Source organism: Macaca nemestrina, chromosome 4, assembly GCF_043159975.1.
Source record: "Macaca nemestrina isolate mMacNem1 chromosome 4, mMacNem.hap1, whole genome shotgun sequence".
Lineage (NCBI taxonomy): Eukaryota > Metazoa > Chordata > Mammalia > Primates > Cercopithecidae > Macaca > Macaca nemestrina.
The window spans coordinates 78,273,900-78,301,135 of NC_092128.1; the positions used below are offsets into that span (position 1 = coordinate 78,273,900).

Genomic DNA, 27,236 nt, shown 5'->3' on the forward strand with positions numbered 1-27,236 from the left:
GCCGAGATCACGCCACTGCACTCCAGCCTGGGAGACACAGCGAGACTACATCTCAAAAAAAAAAAAAAAAAAAAAAGAGTGATTTGTCTTGCTAGAGTTGTAGTTATCTTGCAGAGGAAGGGATAGGAGATGAGACTGGAAGGGCAGCTTGGGGCCACAGTGTGGAGGCCCCTGAAAGTTTGGCAGAAAACTTTATACTTAATTCAGCTGACACTGTGGAGCCACTGTTTTGATGGAGAGTGATAGACTAGAGCTGGGCTGTGAAATCAGGCAGGCCTCACCCTGCCAGATGAACTGCAGTGGAACAGGATACACAGGAGAACAGATACACTCAAATGTCGTGGAAATTAAGACCAGAGTCATCTCTGGACTGTTGGCATTGGGAGTGAAAAAGAGAGTTACTACACACATGAGGCATACTGTGGTGTTAGTATTTCTTGATATTGACAACTCTCCTGACATGCGACCACCAAGGGGGATTCAGAGATGGGCAAAGTACAGTTGTTACCTTCTAGGAGTTTAGAACAAGCTGTAGACATAAAGGTGCTTCTGTCTGCAGACTGTAGTAGGTACTCTACAGAGTGCAGGTGGTCAACGTGACTGGGAAGAAAGAGGTAAGTACCTTCAGTTAAAGTAGGGTTGTCAGGAAGGGGGCAGATTTCAGAGAATAACTCTTGGTAATTACCATACTATGGCACATTTACACAAATAGGCAAAGATGGCAGGATAGGAAATATAATTACTGGAGCCTATTAACCTTTACACTGTGAAAAATGAATTAGAAAAACTACACATATATGCTAAATATACAAAAACATAGTTCTGTGTATGTCTTTAATCATGGAATAGCAGCCAGAACATGGTGGTTACTTTTTCAGGTTTTATTTGAAATACTTGAAATGAAGATGCCAGAGAGGAACAGTATCCTATCTAATCTTACAAAAGTCTGCTTCCCATCTATTCTGTCAAGCACTGGTTTCCAAGGAGATTCCATGGGTAACCTATCATGTCATCAGCCTCAAGAATGTGGAGATCTACCCACGTATCCCTAACATTTCTTTTCTTTTTTTTCTTTTTTCTTTTTTTTTTTTTTTGAGATGGAGTCTTGCTCTGTCACCCAGGCTGGAGTGCAGTGGCGTGATCTCAGCTCACTGCAACCTCTGCCTCCAGGGTCAAGTGATTCTCCTGCCTCAGCTTCCTGAGAAGCTGGGATTACAGGTGCCCACCACCATGCCTGGCTAAATTTTGTATTTATTAGTAGAGACGGGGTTTCACCATGTTTGTCAGGCTGGTCTCCAACTCCTGACCTCAGGTGATCCACCTGCCTCAGCCTCCCAAAGTGCTGGGAGTGAATGGGCATGAGCCACCGTGCCCAGCCTATCCCTAACATTTCTAGATAACCTGATATGATCTATCATCTATAAATTTCCTATCCTATTTCCCAGGCTTTTCATATTTTTAGGCTGCACTCCACCATGTCATTGGACAGTATCTCAGTCCGCTCAGGCTGCTATAACAAAATGCCATAGACTGGGTGGCTTAAACAATAGACATTTATTTTTCTTATGGTTTTGGAGGCTGGTAAGTCTAAGATCAAGATTCTGGCCAATTCGGTTCCTAATGAAGAACCCCTTCATGGCTTGCAGATGGCCACCTTCTTCACAGGCAAAGAAAGAACACTGTCTCCCTCTTCTTCCTATGAAGCCTCAAATCCCATCATGAGGGCCTTACCCTCATGAATTTCTCTTACCCTAATTATCTCCCTAAACACCTGATCTTCAAATACCATCACATTGGCAATTAGGGCTTCAACATATGAATTGAAGGTATGGATGGGGGTGTCGGGTAGAGGAAGAGATACACAGTCCATAGCAGACAATAAGCTTGTAATTCAGGGAGATATTACCAATTATTTTTCAGGAAACTTACAATCAGGGCAGAAGGCAAAGGGGAAGCAAGGCACATCTTCCCACTGTGAAGCAGAAGAGAGAAAGAACAAAGGAAGCCACACACTTTAAAAAAGTCAGATCTCTTGAGAACTCACTCACTATCACAAGAACAGCATGGGGGAGACTGCCCCCGTGATCTAATCACCTCTCTCGACAGGTGGGGTTTACAGTTCGAGGTGAGATTTGGGTGGAAACACAGAGCCAAACCATATCATTAATCCTATTATGTTTTATTCACTTAATCTATCAAAGACTATTAGAAGTATATTAGTCACTTGTCTTCATTGTAATTCTGTCATTTTCTGTCTGTATTTCTGCTTTTTTATTGTTTTGTGTATATCTTGATATTGTTATTTGATACAAGATTTGTGACTTAAATTCCATTATAGAATTTATCTTTGATCAACAGCAAAAATGTCTTTATGTATTCTAAAAGTATTTTGCTGTCACTTTTATATGACATTTTCATTGTAACTTCTGCTTTCTTTTTTTTTGCTTTTAAAAAAAATCTTGCTCTGTGATTTTCATTCATTCATTCACTCGTTGAAACAACACTTTTTTTTTTTTTTTTTTTAGCTCTTAGCAATATATAGAAGTGAGCAAGACAGCCATGGTACTTTCTTGGGGAGTTTATATTCTAGTGTGGGAAATTGTACAATAAACAAATAAAATAATTCTAATAGTGTTAAGTGCTATGAATAAAATACAATGGTATGCTAACATGATAAACCGCATGATAAAAGGCCTTTAAGTAGCAGTGGAGATTATTTGTCAGTTAATAAAGGGATTTAAAATAATTACATTTACTGAAATAGCTGATATGTGTACGATGTTACATCAGTTATCTTATTTTAGGTTTTCTGAGGTTTTCTTTCCGTTTAGTTTGTAGACCATTTAGTTTTTAGTTCCATTTAGTTATAAGTAAAAAGATCTTGCTTTATCTGCTTGTTTTCTTCTCAATCGGTTTGGAAGATGATATTGTTTTTATTTACATAAGTGGATATTTTTACATTTGCTGAAAACATTCTCTAATCTGAATTTTGCCTTTTTATCAAATCAAAGAATTACATCTTTTGCTTTCTTCCTATAACATGAGAAATTTAATCATCCACAGTCTTGCTATTTTATGGTCTTTATTAATATAGTCTTAAAGATTCCATTTAATTAATTGTATTAACTTTTCTTAATAGATTTTCTTAGCCGCAATAATTATACCAACTTCTATATTTAACAGCTTTTAATGCTTACTGTCAATTTGTATACAATAATTTAACCTTTCTAAATTTCTTAATTTTAGTGGTAAACATGTTTACATATTACTTTATAAATGTCTTCAGTATATTCTTATGCTCTTGGATATTTAAAAGTGATTTTCTATCGTCTTTACAAAGGAACAGTAATTTTACTAGCTATCAAAAAGTCTTACGTTACAATCTTTGGTTCGCTCAAAATTATCACTCCATGGTTTTCTGGCCAACCTGATTTTTCTTCACTAGTAGGGAATATGTTTTATATTTTCTGTTTCATGCTATATTTTAGAAATTTAGAAATTTACTATATATCAAGATAAGTGTGTCTCAAGGACGAGTAAGAGTTAGCAAAAACAGATTGCATAGTCAGCTCTGCAAAGGTCTCTGATATTGGTATATCTCACATGATACAAACTAAGTGAGTATGTTTACTATATTTAAAGAAATAAAAGGCAAACTTAAAATATTATAATGATCATAAGACTTAAAAATTACATGTATTTGGAAAAAAATGGAACATTAGAAATTAAAAAGTCATTCAATGCATAGGTTAAAGAGTATATTAGACATAAGCATAAGATTTTATAGGCTAGAAAACAGATCTGAAGGATTACTCAGAATGTAACACAGAGAGACATCGAAATGCATAATAAAAGCATGAAGGATATAATGAAGAGGTGTGTCTAACATCCATATTAATGGAGAGACAAGGTCAAAGAATGGGGCAGGGACAATATATGAAAAGATAGGAGCTAAGAACTTTCCAAAACTAGTAAAAAGAAAATCAGTCTTCAGATTTAGAAAGCCCCCCCAAATACAAAGAAGAATAAATGAAAGAAATCCACATTAGACATATAATAGTGAATCAGTATAACACCAAAGACAAATAAAATGACCTTAAAAGACTGCCTTAAAGGAATTAACAGACCTAAAGCTGATTTGTCAGTAACAGCACTGGATCCAGAAGGCAGTCAAGTAATATCTTCAAAGTGGTGAGAAAATATAACTCAATCTAGAAGTCCATGTTTAGCAAAAATTTGAAGATTAGGGGCAAAATACTTTTTTTCAGATATATAAAACCTGAGTGAATATGCAGCAAGAGACTCTCTCTAAAGAAAATTCTAAATGATATACTAGGCAGAAGGAAAATGATCCCAGATGGAAGACGTGAGCTACAAGAGGGAATGACGAACTAAGAAAGTGGTTTATATGAGAATAAATCTAAACTAAAATTGATTGGTGAAACAGTAATGTAATGGTTTATAGCAAACAACTTCGTAGAGAAGTGATTAGAGTGAAAGCATTCTACAGTCCTTGCTTTATGTAGGAAGTTGGTTAAAACAAAAACAAAAATCACTGACTAAGTATGCATGTTAACATTTCTCGGGTACTCACTAAAGAAAAGAAATAGTAAAAAGCACAGCTTATTAAATTCGAAAGATAGACTAGCTTTAAAAATCTAAATACAGTATTGTGGTTTACGTGAAAACCCTACATAAGGGTACATAAAGGTTTTGAAAAATACGGTGGCATAACTACAAATATAGGTGGAATGAACTTTAAGGCAAAAGGTGTTACCAGAGATAGAGAGTCACTAGATAATGGTAAAAGATTAATTTCACCAGGAAAATATGACACTTCTAATGTTGTATGCCCCCAATAACAGACTAAAATTAATAAAGTAAAAAATGGACAGAAACACAAGGATAAAAAGAAAAAATATCATCAGAATTGGAGGTTGGAATCTACTTCTTTTAGTAATTGATTTATTGAATAGACCAGGGATCAGCAAACATTTTCTGAAAGAGAGGCCAGATAAATATTTTAGGCCTTGCAGGGCACATATAGTCTGTTTTGTGTGTTCCTCTTGCACCATACGTAGCTCGTTGGGCCGTGCAACAACAGACTAAACAGATTGGGCCCACAGGGTATAGTTTGTTGACCTCTGAAATAGTAAAAATCAGTGAGAGAATAAATTATCTGAGCAACAGAGTTAATAAGGTCCATGTTGACCATACATGTATAGAAGAGACATTCTTCTCAAGGATGCATGGAAGATTTATGAAAATAAAAAGCATACAGGACCATAGAGAAAATATCAATAAACATTAAAAGATTATTATCTTACAATCAACATTATCCAGTCAACTAATACAATTAGAAAAACTACTTTTAACAATAATTTGGCATTTCTTTATTAAATATGTGATTCTTTCATGATCCAGCAAGTTCACTCCTGGTCATATGCTCTAGATGAACTCTTGTACACTAATAGACATACAAGAATGATCACAGTGCTATTCATGGTAGTAGGAGCTGGAAACAACACAAATATCCATCATCCACAGAATGAATAAATAAATAATGTTTATTCACAAATGAAATACTCTAAGGATATGAAAATAGATTTAAAACTGCTTTACATGGCAGTATGGATGAATCTTAACATAGTTTTAAGAGAATAAAGCAAACCACAGAAGAATACATACAATTATGTAACTCAAAACATGCAAAGCTATCCAATATATTATTTAGGGAGAGATATATAGATGTATCAATCTATATATTTGTCATGTAGCAATAAAGAAGAGCAAAGCAAGAATAGACACAAAATTCAGACTAGCATTTACTTTCTAGTAGGGGAGGAAAAGGAATAGATGGGAGCGAGAGCAAACTCCAGAGTTCCTGGTAATGTTCTGTTCCTTAAATTGTGTAGTAAAACACAGCTGATTGTTGTATTTTATTCTTTATGCCTTACACATATTATAGTATCTCCTCATTGTTTTAATAAATGAAATAAATTACACAGTGGGGATGGAGTAAGGAAGTATGGAAACAGCGAGGGTGGGCACTTTTTTTGTTTTTTAGACTGAGTCTTGCTCTGTCATCACCCATTCTGGAAGGCAGGGGCATGATGATGGCTCACTGCTGCCTCAACCTCCTGGGCTCTGCCAATCCTCCTGCCTCAGCCTCCCCCAAGCCAGGACAACAGACACATGCCATCATGCCAGGCTAATGTTTTAAAAAATTATTTGTATAGATAGGGTCCCCCTATGTTTCCTAGACTGATCTTGAACTCCTGGGCTCAAGCCAGTCTCTTGCCTTGGCTACCAAACCCGGCCAGATGAACACTTTTTTTGAGACTTTTTACTCTTCCTGTACACGAGAGCAGAGCAATAGAGCAGTAGGTTGGAGGGAGACATGAGTAAAAGGATTTCTTTGTAAATAGGACTTATACTAACATGTTCGAATGCTAATAGGAATGATCCAGGAGAGAGGGGGGAAAGTTATAATAAGTAAGAAGAGAAGGTAGTTTGAAGAACAAAGTTCTTAAGAAGCAATGCAATCTACAAATGAGTGGTTTGGCCTTAGGGTCAATTTGACAAGTTTAATTGGGATTGGGGAAGAATATATGGTACAGTTATACGTAGGTTGGTAGAGTTGTTTGTGGGAAGATGAAGATCACATCTAGAGATTTATGACCATAAATTTAAAATGAAACTAGTCATCATGATTCTGTGCTTTCCTCCAACTCATATCCAGTTGCTCAAGTACATGCAGGTTTGCAGTTGGCAGAAAATTGGGCTTAACTGAGATTGAGGTTTTGCTAGCTGAAAACATGGTAGGAACAAACAGGGCAATGGAATTGGGGTGTATACAATGATGAAACAGAGAATTCAAGATGGATAAAGAAAGAATAGACATGATGGTGTCCTGGACAGTGCAAAAATGGACCCCCCATTTTTGGGGCAGGGCAGGTCACAGAATTGGCAGAGTATAGCTTCCAGAGTATGTGAGGTAGATTGTTAGGTAATTAGAGTTCTGGGGTTAGTGTAGTTGTTAGTGTCAGGGTCTAAGATGATCATGGGAATATCCAGCTCAGTAGAAAGAAAAGGATTTTGGAGGACATGGAACTGAGAGGATGAAGTATTGGATGGGTTGTATATGCTCGTGGTCTTCAACTCCGACTGCACATCAGAATAATCTGAGGGACTTTCATAGAATATTGAGGCCCCAGCCCCACCCCAGACCAATTAAATCAGGATCTCTGGATGTGGTTTCTGGGGAATTTATATTTTTAAAGAGCCCTCTAGGTGATTATAGTGTGCATTTAGGTTCACATAGACCTGAGACACCACAGGTCTATGTGAATGTTGGCATTGCCAAGCCAATTCTTCTTTTATTGCTAAGCCAATAAAAGAAGCAGTAGACAGAACTGTTGTAGACCGGGGAACTATGAGAGGAAGGAGGAATGATTCAGAGGATCTCTGACTACTTGAATGGCACTTAGCAAAATTTATTGTATATAGTGTGCACTCAATTAATGGTAACTCTTTTTATTTTTGTTATTATTGTCATCATCATTATTATTGACAGTGGCAACAGCAGGAACATTATCCTGTGGAAAGTCTCCAGATGTTTTATCAAAGGTTCTTCACAGCAGGTTAAAAAGCACTAGTTTTAGATGATCATCAAGGAAACTTCCTAATAAAGTTTGGCAAAAAAGCTAGTAAGTTGGCAGTATTCTGAATTGACCTTCCACAGTTGTTGTGAAGCTGAGAGGAGTTGCACCCTGGCTTAGCAGTCTGCAGATGTGAGAAGCTAGCAGGTTAGGAGTTGGGTACCTTCTTTACTCTTGTCAAAACCTAAAGGCTAAGACAGCTCATTGCTATTTTCCCACTAATGGGAACCTTAGAGCCTTTTAGTTGTATTTCAGTGTACCTGTGCCAGGGTTGGGATTGGGAAGAGGAGACAGGGATTAAACCTATAACATTCTAATATTTTATTTTACGTTCCCAAATTACTTTGTGAGCATTTATATCCTCTTACTCCCTTCTCTGCAAAAGGAGTATTATTAGTCAGAGTAAACAATACTATTTAAAGCTAATGTGTACTTGTGGGTACTTTAGTGACTCCTGAAGTTGTGGTTCCACTAAAGAATGCAAGGAATTATAGGTACAAACCGTCAATGTAACAAGTGATCTTTTTTTTTTTTTTTTTTGAGGCCAGGTGTTGCTCTGTTGCCAAGGCTGGGGTGCAGTGGCACGATCATGGCTGACTGCAGCCTTGACCTTTCAGGCTCAAGCGATCCTCCCACCTCAGCCTCCCAAGTAAACTGAGACCACAGGCATGCACCACCACACTTGGCTAATTTTTGTATATTTTGTAGAGTCGGGTTCTCCTTATGTTGCTCAGGCAGGTCTTGAACTCCTGGGCTCAAGTGATCCTCCCATCTTGGCCTCCCAGAGTGCTATGATTACAGGTGTGAACCACCACTCCTGGCTCACAAATGATCACATTTTTGTACAATTGCATACAAAAATATATGTTAATATACATTCACTGAATCACTGGGAAAGCTGGCATGCAAGCAGCTTAGAAAAGACAATATCAAAGAAAGAATTAGAAAATATTCCCATCTGGAACATTCCAGAATAGTTCTGTTCTAATTTGAAGAGTAATGAGATACATCTCTCTCTTATATCCAGCCAGATTTTAGCTTGCTATAAAGAGACATACCTCCTATGTTTTGTTTCCAATTGTCTTTACACTCCATAATAATTCATGTCAGCTTGTATATAAGTGAATAAAATATCTAATTTAAAAACCTATCATCTGATATGGAATGCCATACACTTTTCTCCAAGGCCCTGTATGAAACAAAAATAATGATGACAACTTTGGACAATGACACCAGGCAGTAAACAGTGTAATTTCTGTACAGTGTCTCCGTTGGGTATGTTAGGTAAGCAATAACAGTGAACTAAAGTTTATGTTTTATAAACCAATCAGTTTTTGATACTTTCAGCAACGTCTTTGTCCTCATTTCAAGCTTGAAATTCCCAACTATTCATTTATAATTGCATGACACTGAGTGGCTTAGTTCTGTGAGCCCCAGTTCTTTCTCTGTAAAATGAGGATAACTCTGCACAGGGGTGGTGTTAAAAGCAAATGGTTGTGGAAATGCTTTGCAAATTAGAAATTTCTACACATAATGGTTTTTTATCATCATTTATTTTTTGTTGTTGTATTTCTAATCCAAAAAGTGGAACTTACTTTGATAAGCACAACCAAGACCTAGACAGCTTTAAAACCTGATTTGGCATTGCCAATATGACACAAGGTCTTTAGATATCTTATTTCCAACTTGTGATTGTGATCCATCAAATTTTAGAATGATTTATTAAGGTCTAAAAGAGAAATAATACTGTATTTTCTGATAACCTGTGGGCAGTTCCCTGATGGTATTGAGTAAAATGTGGCAAGGCAAATTAAGTTACTTTTTTTTTTTAGAACTAATATTATATGGGTATTTCACTAAGAAAGCTTATTATCTGAAGAAAGCTATTATTAAAATAAAGAGTACATTCCTTACTCAATATGTATTCTTCAGAATGTTGGTCACTGGTGATCCATCCTTGTTTCTTTTAGCCTGTCCTGAGAAAATTCTTTTTCTCCCCATTCAATAAATATTTAAGCACCTGTGATATGCCAGCCATGATACTCAGGGATGAAGATAGACTACAGTTGTTGTTAAAAAGGTAGACACTGTCCATGCCCTCCCAGACCTCTCAGTCTATAAGGGACGAAGGTAGTTACAAAAACTCAGTAGGGTCTGTCCTGTGACTATGAAGGGGGATGCCATGGGCCAAGTGGATACTCTTGCCATTTCTTAAATAATATGGCTCTGTTTGAGATGGTTCATTCAGTACTCTCAGCCCTTCAAAGAGGGTTTTTTCTGGACATACAAATTTAAGAGTTAGTGAGCTGATTTTGCAGAAAATGAGTAAAGTTTCCCTGCCACTTTAAGAAAGAAAAGCAAAAGATGCCATTTTAAGCTCACTGCTTTTTAAAGTTGAGCATTTGACTGCAAAGTTTGTGAAAGGTCAATTGCTTTAGCACGCAGGTGTCCCTATCGGGGCCCAGGCTTGTCTGTTCTGAGATTCACTGCAAAGCTGAACCTCTTTCTTGGCTGAATCAGTTGCTCATTGGGTGATTCTAGCACTAAAAAGATTGCTCAAGACTGGTAGATTCTCCTGTGAAGAACAGGAAACCTGTTTTAAAGTGAAAGGTTGTTAGAACTTAGAGTACTGTTCTTCTGATTGCTTAGAGAGCTTTATGTACCTCCCTATTTATTTGAACTAGTCTCTGAGTGGATTGGCAATGAAGAATAATATTCGTATTTAACACACACAATGTATGAAAGGAGATGAAGTATACTACTTAGAGTTGTCTTATTTATTATTACCTAACATTTTAGTGTGCTGGATATTTGGATGGAGTTCAAACTTGTTCATGAATATGGACCTAGTAGGCTGGAAATAAACTTAAGACCTAGTAAAAAAAAAGAGATGTAATGAAAGAGTTGCTGTGTTTTCTGCAGTGAGGATTCCTTGTCACTTCGTGGTTCTTAGATAAAACCCTTTCCACCCAGGAAAAATTATACTTCCACAATTTACCAAATGGACAGAACAACTGACATGCCCCAGGCCAAGCAATGTCAATTCTATAATCCCCTAAAACCATCCCTCCCTATAATTGCAAAAACTAACAGGGAACCCCCACCCGATGGCGCCTGCACCCTCACCTGCCGTGCTTTCTGTTTAAAATTGACATTTGCTTGCAAGAGTAAACTGAGGGAGATACTAATTCTTGGTTTATGACAAAGTGTTCTTTCTGGCTTGCCAGTGGGAATGAATGAATGCTTTTACATAATGCCTGAATACTTATCCTAAATTCATAGCCACCTTCTACCTGACTAAATAAAAATGTATGGCCAAAATTATTTTGAGGACCACTCTGGTCCCCTCTTCTTCTTTCTCAATAAGAGGCTAGCACAGCATTTCCCACATATCCTGTATGTGGTCACTTGCAGATGCGATTATTGCAGAACCTTAATCTGAATCTCAGAATGGAAGCTGGTTGACATGAGGGCACAAATTCTGACACAGTCCAGAATTTTTTTTTTTTTCTTTTTGCTTTCAACAGGCTCTGTGCTGCAGACTTACCATTTCTCCTTTCAAGGTGCAGCTAAATGTTTGAATACTATCTATCGTGTAGGTCCTGGTTGTTTTAAAGTGTCCTACCTAACCATGTCCCTGCTATTAACTTCTATTTTGTATTGTTAGTATGTCCTCTTAAAGGAGCCCAGGTGCATTTTATAGCATTGACTGGCGTTGGTAGTATCTTCCCCAACATCACCGTGTTGCAATTGGTATTCATTGACGTTCAGGTCAAAATGACGGCCCTTCTTTTGGTATGACTTCACCTAACACATGATTATCTGGATTCTTTTTTCTTATCTTTTTTCCATTTTAGTTCAAAGTTAGACTGTAAGAAAAAAAAGGTAGACTCTAAGAACACAAGGCTGATTCATTAAGTAGGTAATTTTTTTCTTAGATATCTACCATCCGCAGGTTTCTCATCACTACCCTCCAATGCCATGTAAGATGCTAGTGATCCAACTAATACGTTAAACACATTCATATAAAATATTAGGGACCCCTTAATTTACTATGTACAGCCTTTATGCTTCTAAAAAGATTTTTAATTTGCATTAAGAACTTATCTTTTTACAATTGATACTTTAAAACAGTAGAAAAAACGTGGGTAATTTCTGTTGAGTACAAAGGAAACCCCAGCCAAGGTGAACTTTTTTAAATAAAAAAATTTACATAAATTATTACATAATAGACTTCTACGGCTGCACTGTCCAATATGGTAGCCACAGTCACATGTGGCTGTTGAACACTTGTAATGTGGGTAGTCTGAATTGAAATGTGCCGTAAGTGTAAAATACACACTGGATTTCAAAGTCTTCGTGTCATAAAATGAATTTAAAATTTTCATTAATAATTTTTTATACCGATTATTTTTTGAACTGACATTTTAGATATATTGGGTTGAATAAAATATATTATTAAAAATAATTTTAGCTGTTTCCTTTTCCTTTTTTACTGTGGCTACTGGGAAATTTTAAATTACATATGTAGTTCTTATTTATTTCTATTTAACAGAGCTGCTCTATAGGGATAAAGATCTTCTCATCTAACCCTGTCATTTTAGAGTTTAGGAAACCTCATAGAATTTAGAGAATTTAAGTGACTTGCTTTAGGTCATATAGCATTTTAGTATAGTAGTAAAGCTTGAGACTAGAAATTTCTTTTAAATGTTAAGACCAGTGCCCTTCTCAGTGAAACTAGCTTTTTGTGACTCTGACACTTTTATTATAAGAGGAAATGTCTATTCTTCAGAATTTTTCACTGAACTCTTTAAAGCAAAGAGTCTCTTTATACTGTAGGTAAATGTTCCTTTTTGTTTCATAAATTTGAAATACCAGTTATTAGCTATTCTAAAAATGGCGATGGTTTTCCCTATGGAAACCTTACATACAGAACCGTTATGGCAGCAGAAATATTTTGTAAATAGATCTAGTTAATACTGTAGTAGAGTTTCCAAATTTCCTTACACACTTGTAATACAAATATGTCATAAATTACAAATTTTTATTGGGTATCTTCCAATAACAGCTATCGTGTTAGCATATAACTGGGAAATGATACCAGTAAGAATAAGGCCTCTAGGCTGTGTATTTCCTTGGTAAATTGTTAATACTAGGCAACTAGTTATTTTCTCTTGCTAAGCTTTAACACTCTCTTTGCTAGTATTGTGAGAACAGTCTATATTTGAGTGAGAGATTTACTCATGCATAGTAAAGTAATCCAGAATTCAGTTCTTAAGAACAGTGTAGAGTAGTGTTCTGTGATATATGAACTGTGACCTTGGGCCATTTATTTACTGTGTCTGTGTCTCACTTTCCTATCTGTAAATTGGGAGTAATACTATTTATCTGTAGGGTAGTTGTACAGATTTAAATGACACATGTGTAAAGAATATATAGCATGATATTCCATAATATCTCATAGTATCCATTTTATCTCAAAGAAAAGGTAAAGATCAAGTATTTATCTTTTCTTTAAAATATCTTTAGTCTTCTTCTGTTCCCTAGAAATCCTCCACCACTGAACTAAGAGTTCTTGGTCAAATCTGGTTATAGTGACATCTTATTTTCCATAGATATATACAAATTTGTAATTATTACGTGCAAGAGATACTACAATTCATACAACTCTAATAGCTGGAGATATTTTCATTACAAATATGATGTTCATAAAATATCACATATATAAAATAAAATGTAAACAGATGAGACTATCTTAAAAAGCTCAGCTGAGTAGTAATATTTTTTAATTGGATTTTCAAAATCATGGTAAAATTTTGATATGCTTTGATGGCTATTCCAAATACTGCTATTATAACATTGAATTGGATTTTAAAACTTAATGTTAAGTTTTAAAAAGTATTGTTAAAACCAATACTTTTCAATAGTAATTGTTCCAAAATTTCAAATATTTTAACATGGAAATATGGAAATTGAGTCATACAAGTTTACTTAAAAGACTTTTCATTCTATTTTAAAAATATATTTGATCATAATAATTGTTTTAAAGTGATACAGCTTAGGGTGACCAATGAGCATGATTTGCCTGAGACTGTCCAGTTTTAGCATTGAAAGTTCTGCATTCCAGGAAGCAGTTTAGTGCTGAGGAAACCAAGATGGTTTTCACTCTAGCCGATGCTTCACAGTTTACATAGCTTTATGTGTGTGTGTGTGTGTGTGTGTGTGTGTGTGTGTGTGTGTGTGTGTGTATGTTCTCACTGGATCTCTGTGAGATAGGAATGACAGTATTGTCATCACCATTTCATTGGAGAGGCCACATGCTCAGTTACCCTGGCTGCCTGAATTAGCTTCAGGTTCTATTTTTTATGACATTGTCTCCTTTCCTCCAGATTTCAGTTGAAACCTCACCTCCCCAGTGAGCGTTTCTCTGAATGTGCAGTCAAAATTAGTTGTCTTTTTCCCTCTTCATCCCTACTGCCCATCCCATTTCATTTCATTGCATGCTGCTACCCCTTATAACACTTGCCACAGTTGGTTTCCTAGTGTTTTTCCGAAGTTCTGCACTGGACTGTGATTCTTACCAAGGCAGCATCATGCACTCTTCCCCACTCTGTTTGGTGCCAGACACATTACAGGGACTCAAATCTAAATGAAGTCTTGCTGTGTTGCCCAGGCTTGTTTTGAACTCCTGGCTCAAAGCAGTTCTTCTGCCTCAGCCTTCAAAATGCCGGGGTTACAGGCGTGAGCCACCCAGGATGCACATTTTTTAACTGTAAAAACCAAAACCATTATCTATACCCATTTGGCCAAATTTCTTAAAGCCACTTGGTTTTTTTTACATGTAGCTACAAAATTCTTAAGATATTTTTAGTTGACAGTCATCTTTTGATGTATCAAACCAATATGAATTAAGTCAATGAGGAATTTTTAAACTTATTAAATAAATGAATTGTTGAAAGATACCTGTAGAAGCTCCTTTGAACTAATGATGTATTATCTGGCATAGCATTTTGAAAAATGATAATTTTTAACAATTGTTAACATTATTAATTGACTAAAGTATAGCCTGTTTCAACTTACTAGTCTCTGTTTCATTTTTCCCTCAAATAACTGATTTTAACAGACTCTGTTATGCTACTGAATATTTCAAGATATACACTGTGGCCAATCTGTGTTTCAGTTTGCCATCTCAAAATAAAATGACACATGATTAATGTTTTCAGAAAGAAAACACATTTTAGCAATTTTTAAAACATTGCCGTGAAATTGGTAATTGGGTTGAAGTTACACAAGCGTTGGTTGGTTTCCTGCAGGAAGTCTTCAGTTTCTATATCAACAGTTGGTCTGGTGTCTAAAGTGTTCACAGTTTGGTTAAAATTATACTCAATACCAAAGAGAGTACTTCCACCAAGGAGGGTAGAGTCAAATAACACTTACAGTGTTCTCAAAAATGACAATAGAGGATATGCCAAATCAAGCTTACTATTATTGAAATGTTTGCTTGAAAAAGTTATTTTTGTGAGCATTGTTAAAGGAAGGGAAAGGTAGAGATTTAGGAAATCTTGCCTGGAAGGTGACACAGCTCTTTCTCAATTCAGAAATTTTACATCATTCCTTTTTCTCCTTGAACTCAGATTTCCATCTACTTCCCCCCAAAGAATTGTATCTTTTATCTTGAAAGTCTTTTATTGATCACGATATCATATTTCTTGGCAACAAAGAAAATTGATAGATTAATTTAAAATATGTGTATATTTACCATGACCATAAGGCCAAGTGTTATAAAATTTCTTCTGACTTATTATTTTAATTATTTCTGGTATATAATCAGTCAAAACAATATAAGTAATTCCAAATTTTGACAATTATTAAACATAAAGGTAATTTTTTAAGAAAGGTATGTCTTAATGTGATGGAAGAGCTTGATTTTTTTCAATTAATTCATATATCTGAAGATAATTATTACTAGAACAATGCTAACAATAAAATGAAGGATTTGGGCCACTAATGATTATAGGATGGAAGGGGGTCTTACAAAGGTGTATTTAGTGATTTTTAAACACTTTATATAGTAGAATATACAACATTTCTTTTAGGTTCATCTAAATACTATAGATGGGTTACAATAAATTTTAAAATGAATGTGGATTTATGATATCCAAAAATATTTGGGGAAAAAATGAAAATACTTATTTTATGAAACTAATTGTTTGAAGATATGTAAAACCTAACTTATGACCAGTATGTATCTTTTTACTTGAACATGTAGCTTTGATATGTTGGAAGTAAAAGTGAAATTTTGACAACTGATCTGCTCTGCCTCTTACAGATTGACCTATTCTGAATGGTTCTTACAAATGGAATAATATAGTATGTGGTCTTTTGTGACTGGCTTCTTTCACTTAGTGTAATGTTTTCAAGGGCCATCCTTGTTGAAGCAGTACTCCCTTCTCATTCCTTTTATTGCTGTATAATGTCCCATTGTGTGGCTATACCACATTTTGTTTACCTATTCATCAGTCTGTGAATGTTTCAGTTGTGTGTTCACCTTTTGACTATTGTAAATAATACTATTCTGAATATTTATCTACAAGTATTTGTTCAAATGTCTGTTTTCAATTTTTTTGATACATACCTAGGAGTAGAATTGCTGGGTCTTATATAACTCTCTTTAACCTTTTGAGAAACTGCCAGAACATTTTCCAAAGTAGCCGCACCATTTGCACTCCCACCAGAAGTGTGGGAGTGTTCCAGTTTCTCCACATCCTGACCAGAAGTTATTATCTGACTTCTTGATTATAACCATCCTGCTGGGTGAGAAGTGGTATTTCATTGTGGTTTTGATTTGCATTTCCTTGGTGACTAGTACTATGCTTATTGGACTTTTGTATGTCTGCTTTGGTGAAATGTCTACTCAGATCCTTTGCTTATTCTTTTTAATTCATTGTCTTTTTTTTTTTTTTTAAGGAAGAAAGAAGGAGAGAGAGAAGAGAAAGAGGAAGGAAGAATAATTCATTGTCTTTTGAGTTGTTGAGGTTTTTAAAAAATATATTCTAGATGCAAGTCCTTTATCAAATATATAATTTTAAAATATTTTCTCTCATTCTGTGGGTTGTCATTTTACTTTTTGATGATGTCCTTTGAAGCATAGAAGTTTACATTTTTGATGAGGTCTTATCTATTTTTCCTTTTGTTGCTCATGCTTGTGGTGTCATACGTATGAATCCATTTCAAAATGTGAGGCCCTGAAGGTTTACCCTTGTGTTTTCTTCTAAGAGTTTTATATGTTAGCTTTTATAGGATTTTGATCCATTCTGAGTTAATTTTTGTATATGGTTTAAGGGTCCAATTTAATTATTTTGCTGTGACTATCCAGTTATCCCAACAATATTTGTTAAAAAGACTATTCTTTCCACATTGAATGGTCTTGGCACCCTTATCAAAAATCAGTTGACCACAGATACGTGGGTTTATTTCTGGATGTTTGGAAAAACTCAAACTGTTTTTCCTCTACTCTCACATCAACATAACAGCAGCCAACACAGAAGATTTCTGTGACCTCAAAATATGTGGGAATATCACCCTACCAGCAAGCAGGCAATTAGTTCTGTAGAAGACGCCCGCTGGGTGTCCTCCAATTCAATTTTGCTTCATCTTTTTCGAGATAGTGTCAGATCCCACAGATTGAGGGCACAGTCCCCACGATTGCCTCATACCTCAGACAACAGTCACAAGTCCAGGCCCCTGGATCTTCTGACAGACCAGCTTTAAGTTGGGGTTCCCACGAACCCCTCTTTGGGTTTGACTGCTTTACTAGAGTGGCTCACAGAACTCAGGGAAACATGTTTACTGATTATTACAAAGGATATTTCACAGGATACAAATAAGCAGCCAGATGAAGAGATACACGGGGTAAGGTCTGGAAGGGTCATGAGTGCAGGAACCCTGTCCCTGTGGAGCTGGCGTGTGCTAACCTTCCAACACGTGAATGAGTTCCTTCCTGTTAGCCTCCACATACTCAGCTCTGTAGAAGCCCCCTGAACCCTGTCCTCCTAGGCTTTTGTGCAGACATCATTGGATAGACGATTGACAACTATGTAGAAATGTGACTGGACAAAATGGATATGATCTAATATTAATAAACTGAGTGGGGAAACCCAGCAAGACCTGTCCGCTCACATTCTTCTGGCCTTTCTGTGCAGCATTTCGTCCTCCAGGATATGAGGCAGGACCCTCTCTGGAATGAGGGTCATATAGCCAACATTCAGAGTAGAGTCCTGCCTTGGGCCATGAAAAGAGGGCGGGAGAAGGTCAGAAAGAGAGTCTTCTTTCTGAGGCCTAAAGCACCCCAACATTATATAACAAAGGCTATGGGAGTTATGAGCCAGAAACTGTGGACGGAAATCAGTATATACATATATCATAATATCACACAGGACATTTAATTCATTTCATTGATCTATATCTCTCTCCTTATGTCAATACCACAGTCTCATGACTACTATTGCTTTGTAATAAATTTTGAAATCAGAGAGTGAGTCCTCCAACTTTGTTCTTTTTCAAGATTGTTTTGGCACTTCTGGCTTCCTGACAATTCCATATGAATTTTAGGATCCACTTTTCTACAAAGAAATCAGTTGGGATTTTGATAGGGATTGCATTGATTTTGTAGTTCAATTTGAGGAGTATTGCCATCTTAACAATACTGTCTTCTGATACATGAATGTGCGATTTTGTTTCCATTTATTTAGGTCTTCTTTAATTTTTTTCTATTATCCTTTGTAGTTTTCAGAGTATGAGTTTTGTACTTCTTTCATGAAATTTATTCCTAGTCATTTGATTATTTTTGATAGTATTGTAAATGAAATTATCTTAATTTCGTATTTGGATTGTTCATTCCAAGTATATAGAAATACAACTGATTTTTGTATATTGATCTTGTACTCTGCAACCTGCTGAACTTATTTGTTCCAATAGTATTTTAATGAATTCCTTAGGATTTTCTATATAGAAAATCATATCATCTGTGCATAGAGATAGTTTTACTTCTTCCTTCCTAATTTAGATAGCTATTATTATTATCATCAATATTTTGCTTAATTGCCCTGACTAGAACCTCTGGTACAATGTTGAATAGAAGTAGCAAGAATGGATACCTTGTCTTGTTCCTGGTCTTAGGGGAAAAGCATCTAAAAAAAGCATTTCACCATTAATTATGTTGTTAGCTTGGGTTTTCTATAGACACACTTTATCAGGTTGCAGAAGAGCCCTTCTAGTCTTACTTTTTGGGTGTATTAGTCCGATCTCACATTGCTATAAGGAAATACCTGAGATTGGATAATTTATAAAGAAAAGAGGTTTAGCCAGGCACAGTGGCTCACACCTGTAATACAAGCACTTTGGAGGCCAAGGCAGGCGGATCCCCTGAAGTCAGGAGTTTGAGATCAGCCTAACCAACATAGAGAAACTCTGTCTCTACTAAAACTACAAAATTACCCGGGCATGGTGGTGCATGCCTGTAATCCCAGCTACTCAGGAGGCTGAGGCAGGAGAATCGCTTGAACCCAGGAGGCAGAGGTTGTGGTGAGCCAAGATCACACCATTGTTCTCCAGCCTGGGCAACAAGAGCGAAACTCCATCTCAAAAAAAAAAAAAAAAAAAGATAAGAGGTTTAATTGACTCACAGTTCCACGTAGCTGAGGAGGCCTCAGGAAACTTACCAATCATGGCGGAAGATACCTCTTTATGAGGTGGCAGGAGAGAGAATGAGTACCAGCAAGAGTAATGCCAGATGCATATTAAACCCTCAGGTCTCGTGAGAACTCACTGTCACATGAACAACATGGGCGAAGCCACCCCCATGATTCAATTACCTCCCATTGTGTCCCTCCCACAACACCTGAATATTATGGGAGTTACAATTCAAGATGAGATTTGGGTGGGGACACAGAGGCAAACCATACCATCCCACCCCAGCCCCTCCCAGATCTCATGTCTTCACATTTCAAAACACAATCATACCCTCCAAACAGTCCCCAAAAGTCTTAACTCATTCCAGCATTAAGCCAGAAATCCAAGTCCAAAGTCTAATCTAAAGCAAGGCAAATCCCTTCTGCCTATGAGCCTGTAAAATTGAAAACAGGTTAGTTACTTCCTAGATACAATGGGGGTACAGGCATTGGGTAAATATACCTGTCGCACATAGGAGAAATTGGCCAAAACAAAGGGCTACAGGCCCCATGCAAGTTTGAAATCCAGTAGGGCAGTCATTAAACCTTAGAGTTCCAAAATGCTCTCCTTTGACTCCATGTCTCATATCCAGGTTATGCTGATGCTAGAGGTGGGCTCCTGAGGCCTTGGGCAACTCTGCCTCTGTGGCTTCGCAGGGTACAGCCCCTCGCAGCAGCTTTCAAGGCTGGCGTTGAGTGTCTGCGGCTTTTCCAGGTGCATGGTGCAAGCTGTCAGTGAATCTACCATTTTGGGGTCTGGAGGATTGTGGTTCTCTTCTCACAGCTCCACTAGACAGTGCCCCTGTGTGGACTCTGCATGGAGGTTCCAACCCCACATTTCCCTTCTACACTGCACTAGCAGAGGTTCTCCTTGAGGGCTCCACCCCTGCAGCAAACTTCTGTCTGGACATCCAGGAGTTTCCATACATCCTTTGAAATGTAGGCAGAGGTTCCCAAACATCAATTCTTGTCTTCCATGTGCCCCAAGACCAACACCACCTGGAAGCTGTCAAGGCCTGGGGTTTGCACCCTCTGAAGCAATGGCCTGAGCTGTACCTTGGCCCCTTTTAGCCATAGCTGGAGTGGCTAGGATACAGGGCACCAAATCCCAAGGCTGCACACAGCAGTGGGGGGCCCTAGATCTGGCCCAGGAAACCATCTTTTCCTCTTAGGCCTCCAGGCCTGTGATGGGAGGAGCTGGTGCAAAGCTCTCTGACATGCCCTGGAAACATTTTCCTTGTTGGGCATTTGCATTTGACTTCTCATTACTTATGCAAATTTCTACAGAGGGTTTGAATTTTTCTCCAGAAAATGGGTTTTTCTTTTCTACTGTATCATCTGTATGCATGTTTTTCAAACTTTATGCTCTGTCACCTCTTGCATGCTTTGCTGCTTAGAAATTTCTTCCACCAGATACCCTAAATCATCTCTCAAGTTCAAAGTTCCACAGATCTCTAGAGCAGGGAAAAAATGCTGCCAGTCTCTTTGCTAAAGCATAGCAGGAATGACCTTTACTCCAGTTCCCATCAAGTTTCTTATCTCCACCTGAGAACACCTCACCCTGGACTTCATTGTCCATATCAGCATCAGCATTTTGGTCAAAGCCATTCAATAAGTCTCTAGGAAGTTCCAGACTTTTCCACATCTTCTTGTCTTCTTCTGAGTCCTCCAAACTTCCAACCTCTGCCCATTACCCAATTCCAAAGTTGCTTCCACATTCTCAGGTATCTTAAGCTATGCCCCACTACCTCGATACCGATTTATTGTATTAGTGTCTTCTCACATTGTTACAAGGAAATACCCGAGACTGGGTAATTAATAAAGAAAAGAGGTTTAATTGACTCACAGTTCTGCATAGCTGGGAGGGCCTCAGGAAACTTACAATCATGGTAGAAGGCACCTCCTCACAAGGCAGCAAGAGAGAGAATGAGTGCCAGCAGGGGAAATGCCAGATGCTTATACCCTCAGATCTTGTGAGAACTCACTCACTATCACGAGAACAGCATGGGGAAAACCACCCCAATGATTCAATTACCTCCCACCAGGTCTCTCCCACAACATGTGGGGATTATGGCGATTAAAATTCAAGATGAGATTTGGATGGGGACACTGCCAAACTGTGTCATTGGGTATTTTTTTTTTCTTCTTCTTCTTTTTATGAAAGGGTATTGGATTTTTTTCATGTTTTTTTCCTAAGCCTATTGAGTTGACCATATCAGATGGTCATGTGGTTTTAATTTTTTAGTCTATTGATGTGATATATTACATTAATTGAGTTTCCCTAAACTCAAGTAAACCATACTAGGGGACAATACAAAGCTCATGCTACAGAAAAGCATATACTTTACATATATTGACCATACAGGTGTCTTTTCAAAAACAAATTAACTTTTGGATATAAAAACTAAAACTGAAGGAGTAGCATCAGTTGGGCACATTCTTGTGCAAGTGAGAATAGTTTTTATGTTTCCTTCTCACTGATTGTCTACTCAGAATTTTAAAAACTTTTCAACTGGTGATTTGCTTTTCTTTTTATAGTTCATGATCCCAGATATTTTCAATACTTTTTCAAGCAACCACCATAAAAATTCTATTTTGGACTATATCACATTAATCAGTTTCTGTTTAGGTTTTAGTTCAAAGCAATTAAATAAATAGGAAGTAAAATATATATATGGGTCTTTTAAAAAATCAACTGTAGTCTTTGAGCATGAAAGCACCACTTTTTTTTTGTACTACTTTGGGCATAAATACTGATGATGTACTTCCCCTTTTTTTCCACATTTAAGGGTCCACCCAGGAGTTTACAACTATATTGAGTCCCGGAAATGTTCTCATTCTCTTTTCTAGCCTCTGATATAATCTCTTAGCATAATTGGTTCAGGAATCATGTTAAGTGGGCCCAGATCATGTGTTTCAGCCTGTTAAAGGCAAGGTATATTTTCATTTCCTGAGAACAGATTGCAGCCCAGGTCCCAGCCATCTGGCACCTTCTTGCCATTGCTTGCCAAGTGCTATGGGCTACAGAATGTGGGCAGTTGAATGCAGTCAGTCCCTGTTACTGGACAATTGGCCACAGAGGGCTTGTCTCAGGAAGAGTGGTACTCATGAACAAAGGACAGTGTGTTATGACTTTAGGTTCTTAAATTTAACTGGAATACATTTGGTTAAGGTAAACAGTTATTTTTAAAATGTATTATTCAGGGATCATAACAGTGCTTTTAGGGATTAAAATAGTCCAAACAGCCTGTAATTTCAGGGTTTCTAAAATCCACATAGAATTAGCATATCGAGCTGGATATAAAAATGACACATAATACAACAGCCAATGTTTTTCCCCCTCCAAGAAAATGGTATCGTCCATATTCCATCTGCTTTGTTTGTTTGTTTTGGGAGAAAACATAAGTATGATTATTAGAAAAGAATCTATAACCCTTTCTGAAAGAGAAGATAATCTTTGGTCTCTAGAAACAATAGCTTTGCATTTTAAAAGTGGTGAAGTGAAATGTCCTTACACTCTGTTGGATTTGGGAAGCAGCATGAAATAGTGGTTAAGCTTATGACCCCAGAGTTACACTGTGTAACTTCTCTGTACTTCAGTATTCCCCATTTAAGTGGAGATTAAAATAGTACCTACCTCATAAAGGAAAAATTAAATTAGACTCAGGTAGAGAGCCTAAAACAGTGAGTGGCAAGTAAGTGCTCATTCAGTGTGAACTGATAACTGAGGTAGTAGAAATAGGCACACTATCGGAAGCTTAAGACTGACTCAGCATAAAGTTAATGAAACTAAAATCGGTAACAGCTAATACAATTTATTTATTAGTATGTATCAGGGCTCATATTTTAAACCACTTTATTTTTACCCTCAGGAGTGAACCATAAATTATTTAGTTTCTTCAGAGAATTCTTACTATTAACTCACCTGCAAAGAGGGCAGAGGAGGGAAAAACAGAAGCTCTGTTGGGCTGTAAGCATAGTTTCTATACACTTAAAAACACTTTGGGAAATTATAGATGTTCACTTTTAGATCACTTTGGCAGTTGAAACCATAGCAATGATTTAGAAGGCTAAAGGAAAATCTGGTACTGGGTTTTGAAAGTTGACTACCTAGAAACTTTGGTGAAATACATAATCATCTGGGTGCTAGAGAACTGTGTGATGTTGCTTCTTCCTCTCAGTCATTCCAAGCTTTTCTCTTCCCTAGTTTGGTCATCAGAAAAGCCAGCCTGACCCATGGAAAAGTCACATGGTGGCCAGGAAGGAAGTATGTGAGGTTCTTCCCTATCGCATCCGATTTTCCATTTCTGACAGTTAGCAGACGGATTATGCTCACACTTTCACTTCTTGTAACCAGTCATTTCCACCTCTAGCTAATTGCTTTCTTTCATACATGTACATCTTTCTTAATACCCTTCTCTCTCCAGATTTTGCCACTAATCTCAGGAAAATTTTACTTTATCACCTTGCTCTTTATGGGAATAAAACAAAAAATTATAAAGAACACAACTCATATATTTCCTAGAGATATTTCTTTTTTTTTTTTTTTTTTTTTTTTTGAGACAGAGTCTCGCTCTGCCGCCCAGGCTAGAGTGCAGTGGCGTGATCTTGGCTCACTGCAAGCTCCGCCTCCCGGGTTCACGCCATTCTCCTGCCTCAGCCTCCCGAGTAGCTGGGACTACAGGCGCCCGCCACCTCGCCCGGCTAGTTTTTTTGTATTTTTTAGTAGAGACGGGGTTTCACCGTGTCAGCCAGGATGGTCTCGATCTCCTGACCTCGTGATCTGCCCGTCTCGGCCTCCCAAAGTGCTGGGATTACAGGCTTGAGCCACCGCGCCCGGCCTCCTAGAGATATTTCTAATGAAAATACCTCCCAGCACACTGAGGCCAGCAATCTTGAAAGTGTTCCTAAGTTCCTTTGCCAGAGTTCAGCTCCTCCAAACTAAATTGCCTTTTCAAGCACTAGCATTCAGGATAAATTTTAATTTGATCTAATTTATTGTTTTCCTGATTTCAAGGCATATTATAATAATTTTTCTACATCTGTGTATTACAAGTATATAGGATTGTCTGTCTTGTGAACTCAGTAGCCTAAGAAAATACATTCTGACTTCTTAATAATTATAAAGATTATTTTTAGGCCATGCTTATGAGAAGATTGGCACTCACTGTATTTTTCTTATTTGACTCCTAAGTGTTTATGTTTCTTACCATAATCAAGAGCAATGTGAAGTTAGGTGTTCTTCCATTATATGAGTCCTTCAAATAACCTTTGGAATATCTTTCTGAATTACGAGTATCTTCTCAGTAATTGCTTTCTTTCTATTGTTACCATTTATGTTGATTTAAGTACTATTTCCTTAAGAATTTTTACTATTGCAGATTTGTGGTCTAAGTCTACTTGGAAGCGTGGCATTTGAGAGCTGGATCATCTGGTTCAATTATCTCATGTTTCAGAGGTGTAAATTGAAACCCAGAAAGGTTAAATGATTCGCTTAAGGTCACACAGTTTAGGTAGAGGCAGGGGTCATTGAGACTTGAGTCTAGTGCTCTCTCTGCTAACTCTTGCAGATTAATTTTCAACTTGATGTACAAGTAACAGCATATATTCTGATAATTACCTTCTTTTCCCCAAAAATCTAGGAATCCTGGAAAAAGATGACCTTAAGAATTGATTATACATTAATCAACTTTTCTGTTGTTGATCTGAAGGCATTTTTTCACTAGACTGTATTTTCCTTTAAGAAATTCCAGGTTGCTTATGTAAAGTTTGTTACTTTGTTGAAGCATTATAATTTTTGAAATTTATTAAGCTATGTGAACTTTAAATTTTCCACTCATGATTTTTGGACACCATTGTGGCTTCTCATTTTTAATCACTTCTTAGTATTATTTACTCTGTTTTATTGGGTCGACTTTCTCCAAGAGTGGGTGAGGACATCTTGTACCCTTATAATAACCACAGAAAAGAATTGTAGTGTAGAGTTCCAGTGTGTGTGAAAGGTCTTAGGGATTATGGAGCTGTTTCAAACAAGATTGAAATAGTCTCAATGATATTCAGATTTTAATTTATAAAATATTAAGTTGACAAGAATTACTTTAATTATGACTTTTAAAGACAAGCAAAGAGAGTATTATAAAAATGTACAAATTTATTTTACCTAAATAAATTTATAATTCAAAATAAGCAGGAACCACAGTTTGTGTTTCTCTCACTTCAGGCCCTTGCTAATTGTCATCCATCTACTTAAATATTCTGTATTCCTATACTCATCAAATCCTAATGAATCTGTTAGACTTGTTTCTCAACTTTTCCACCTTTTACTTAAAAATATTGTCCTGGCCGGGTGCAGTGGCTTACACCTGTAATCCCAGCACTTTGGGAGGCTGAGGCGGGTGGATCACGAGGTCAGGAGATCAAGACCATCCTGGCTAACACACTGAAACACCGTCTCTACTAAAAAACACAAAAAAATTAGCCAGGCATGGTGACGGGTGCCTGTAGTCCCAGCTACCTGGAGGCTGAGGCAGGAGAATGGCGTGAAACTGGGAGGCAGAGCTTGCTGTGAGCCAAAATCTCGCCACTGCACTCCAGCCTGGGGCGACAAAGCAAGACTCCGTCTCAAAAAAAAAATTGTCCTACATTAGACAAAAGATGGAAACAACCAAATGTCCATTAATAGATGAATGAATAAATAAAATGTGGCATATACATACCATGAAATCTTATTCAGCCTTAAAAAGGAATGAAATTCTGATATATGCTATAACATATGTTGACCTCAAAAACATTTTATTAAGTAAAATGACCAGACACAAAAGGATATACATTGTATGATTCCATTTATATAAAGTGCCTATAATAGGCAAATTGATAGAGACAAAAAGTGTTTACAAAAAGCTTACCCAGAGCTTGGGGAGAGGAGGGATGGGGGGTTGTTTCATGGGTGTAGAGTTTCTGTTTAGGATGATGAAAAAGTTCTGCAGAGGGATAGTAGTGATGGTTGCACAACATTGTGAATTTACTTATGCCACTGACTTATACACTTAAAAATGGTTAAGATGGTAAATTTTATTTTTGTATATTTTACCACAATAACAAACTACTGTCCTGAGTTAGCCATGGAATGAAATAATAGCACACTCTTTTGGGCTATGTGTGTGCACCAAGAAGGGACTCAGCCTCCTGCCATTCTGAATGGCCACTTCATCTTCATACTGGGGCGAAGAAAACACAGCTGTATTTACTTTTCCAACCCCATCTTCTATTTTGAAATATAACCTTTTGCAAGTGAGAGCCAAGGTCAAGTGACACAGCTTTCTGCTCACCTCTTCAGTTTGCCAAACATTGTTTTTCTAGTGGAATTCTGGGTTAGGTGCAGCAAGTGTGAGTTACACTATCACTCATACGCCCAGTGGAATTTAATTAGCCTACCCTCATAATTTCTGTATTCGATTTGGTATGACACATTTCCTTTTACTTTCATCTGTGTATGAAAACACACAGTTGTGTATTCACCAACTATAGTGTTTCCAAGTATGTGGATTACTCTGTATATCAAATTCAAATTACACAGAAAATAAGGCTTTTCTTCTCCAATATGTTCCCATTTCTTGAAGAATTACTTACTTTTTGAGATTAGAGAGATGTTTATACATAGGGTGAACATGAGCAATTCTAAGTACATACCAAGTATTATATATTTATGTTTTTGTATAATAATAGTAGAAACAGTGGCAAAGCATAAATTTTTCAGCATATATTAAGAGCAACAGAACAGATTAGTTTTTTGTGCTCAGACAATAGCCTTAACATGAAATAACTATATTCATTGTTGTTTGTCATA

The 27,236-nt window shown here is 37.0% G+C and overlaps 1 protein-coding gene across 9 annotated transcripts in view; it reads left to right on the forward strand.

Moving 5' to 3' along the window:
* The window catches only part of LOC105475570 (UBAP1-MVB12-associated (UMA) domain containing 1), a 308,802-nt gene that overhangs the window by 188,585 nt on the left and 92,981 nt on the right, over positions 1 to 27,236 (forward strand). Inside the window, exon 5 of one of the 9 annotated variants that reach the window (XM_071094874.1) lies at positions 16,629 to 19,327. The exons of the other annotated variants lie outside the window; for them this stretch is intronic. Within the exon in view, the coding sequence (XP_070950975.1) occupies positions 16,629 to 16,718 (90 nt within the window). The 3' untranslated portion in view covers positions 16,719 to 19,327. Of the gene's footprint in view, positions 1 to 16,628; positions 19,328 to 27,236 lie in introns of those variants that run through there. 9 annotated transcript variants of the gene reach the window in all.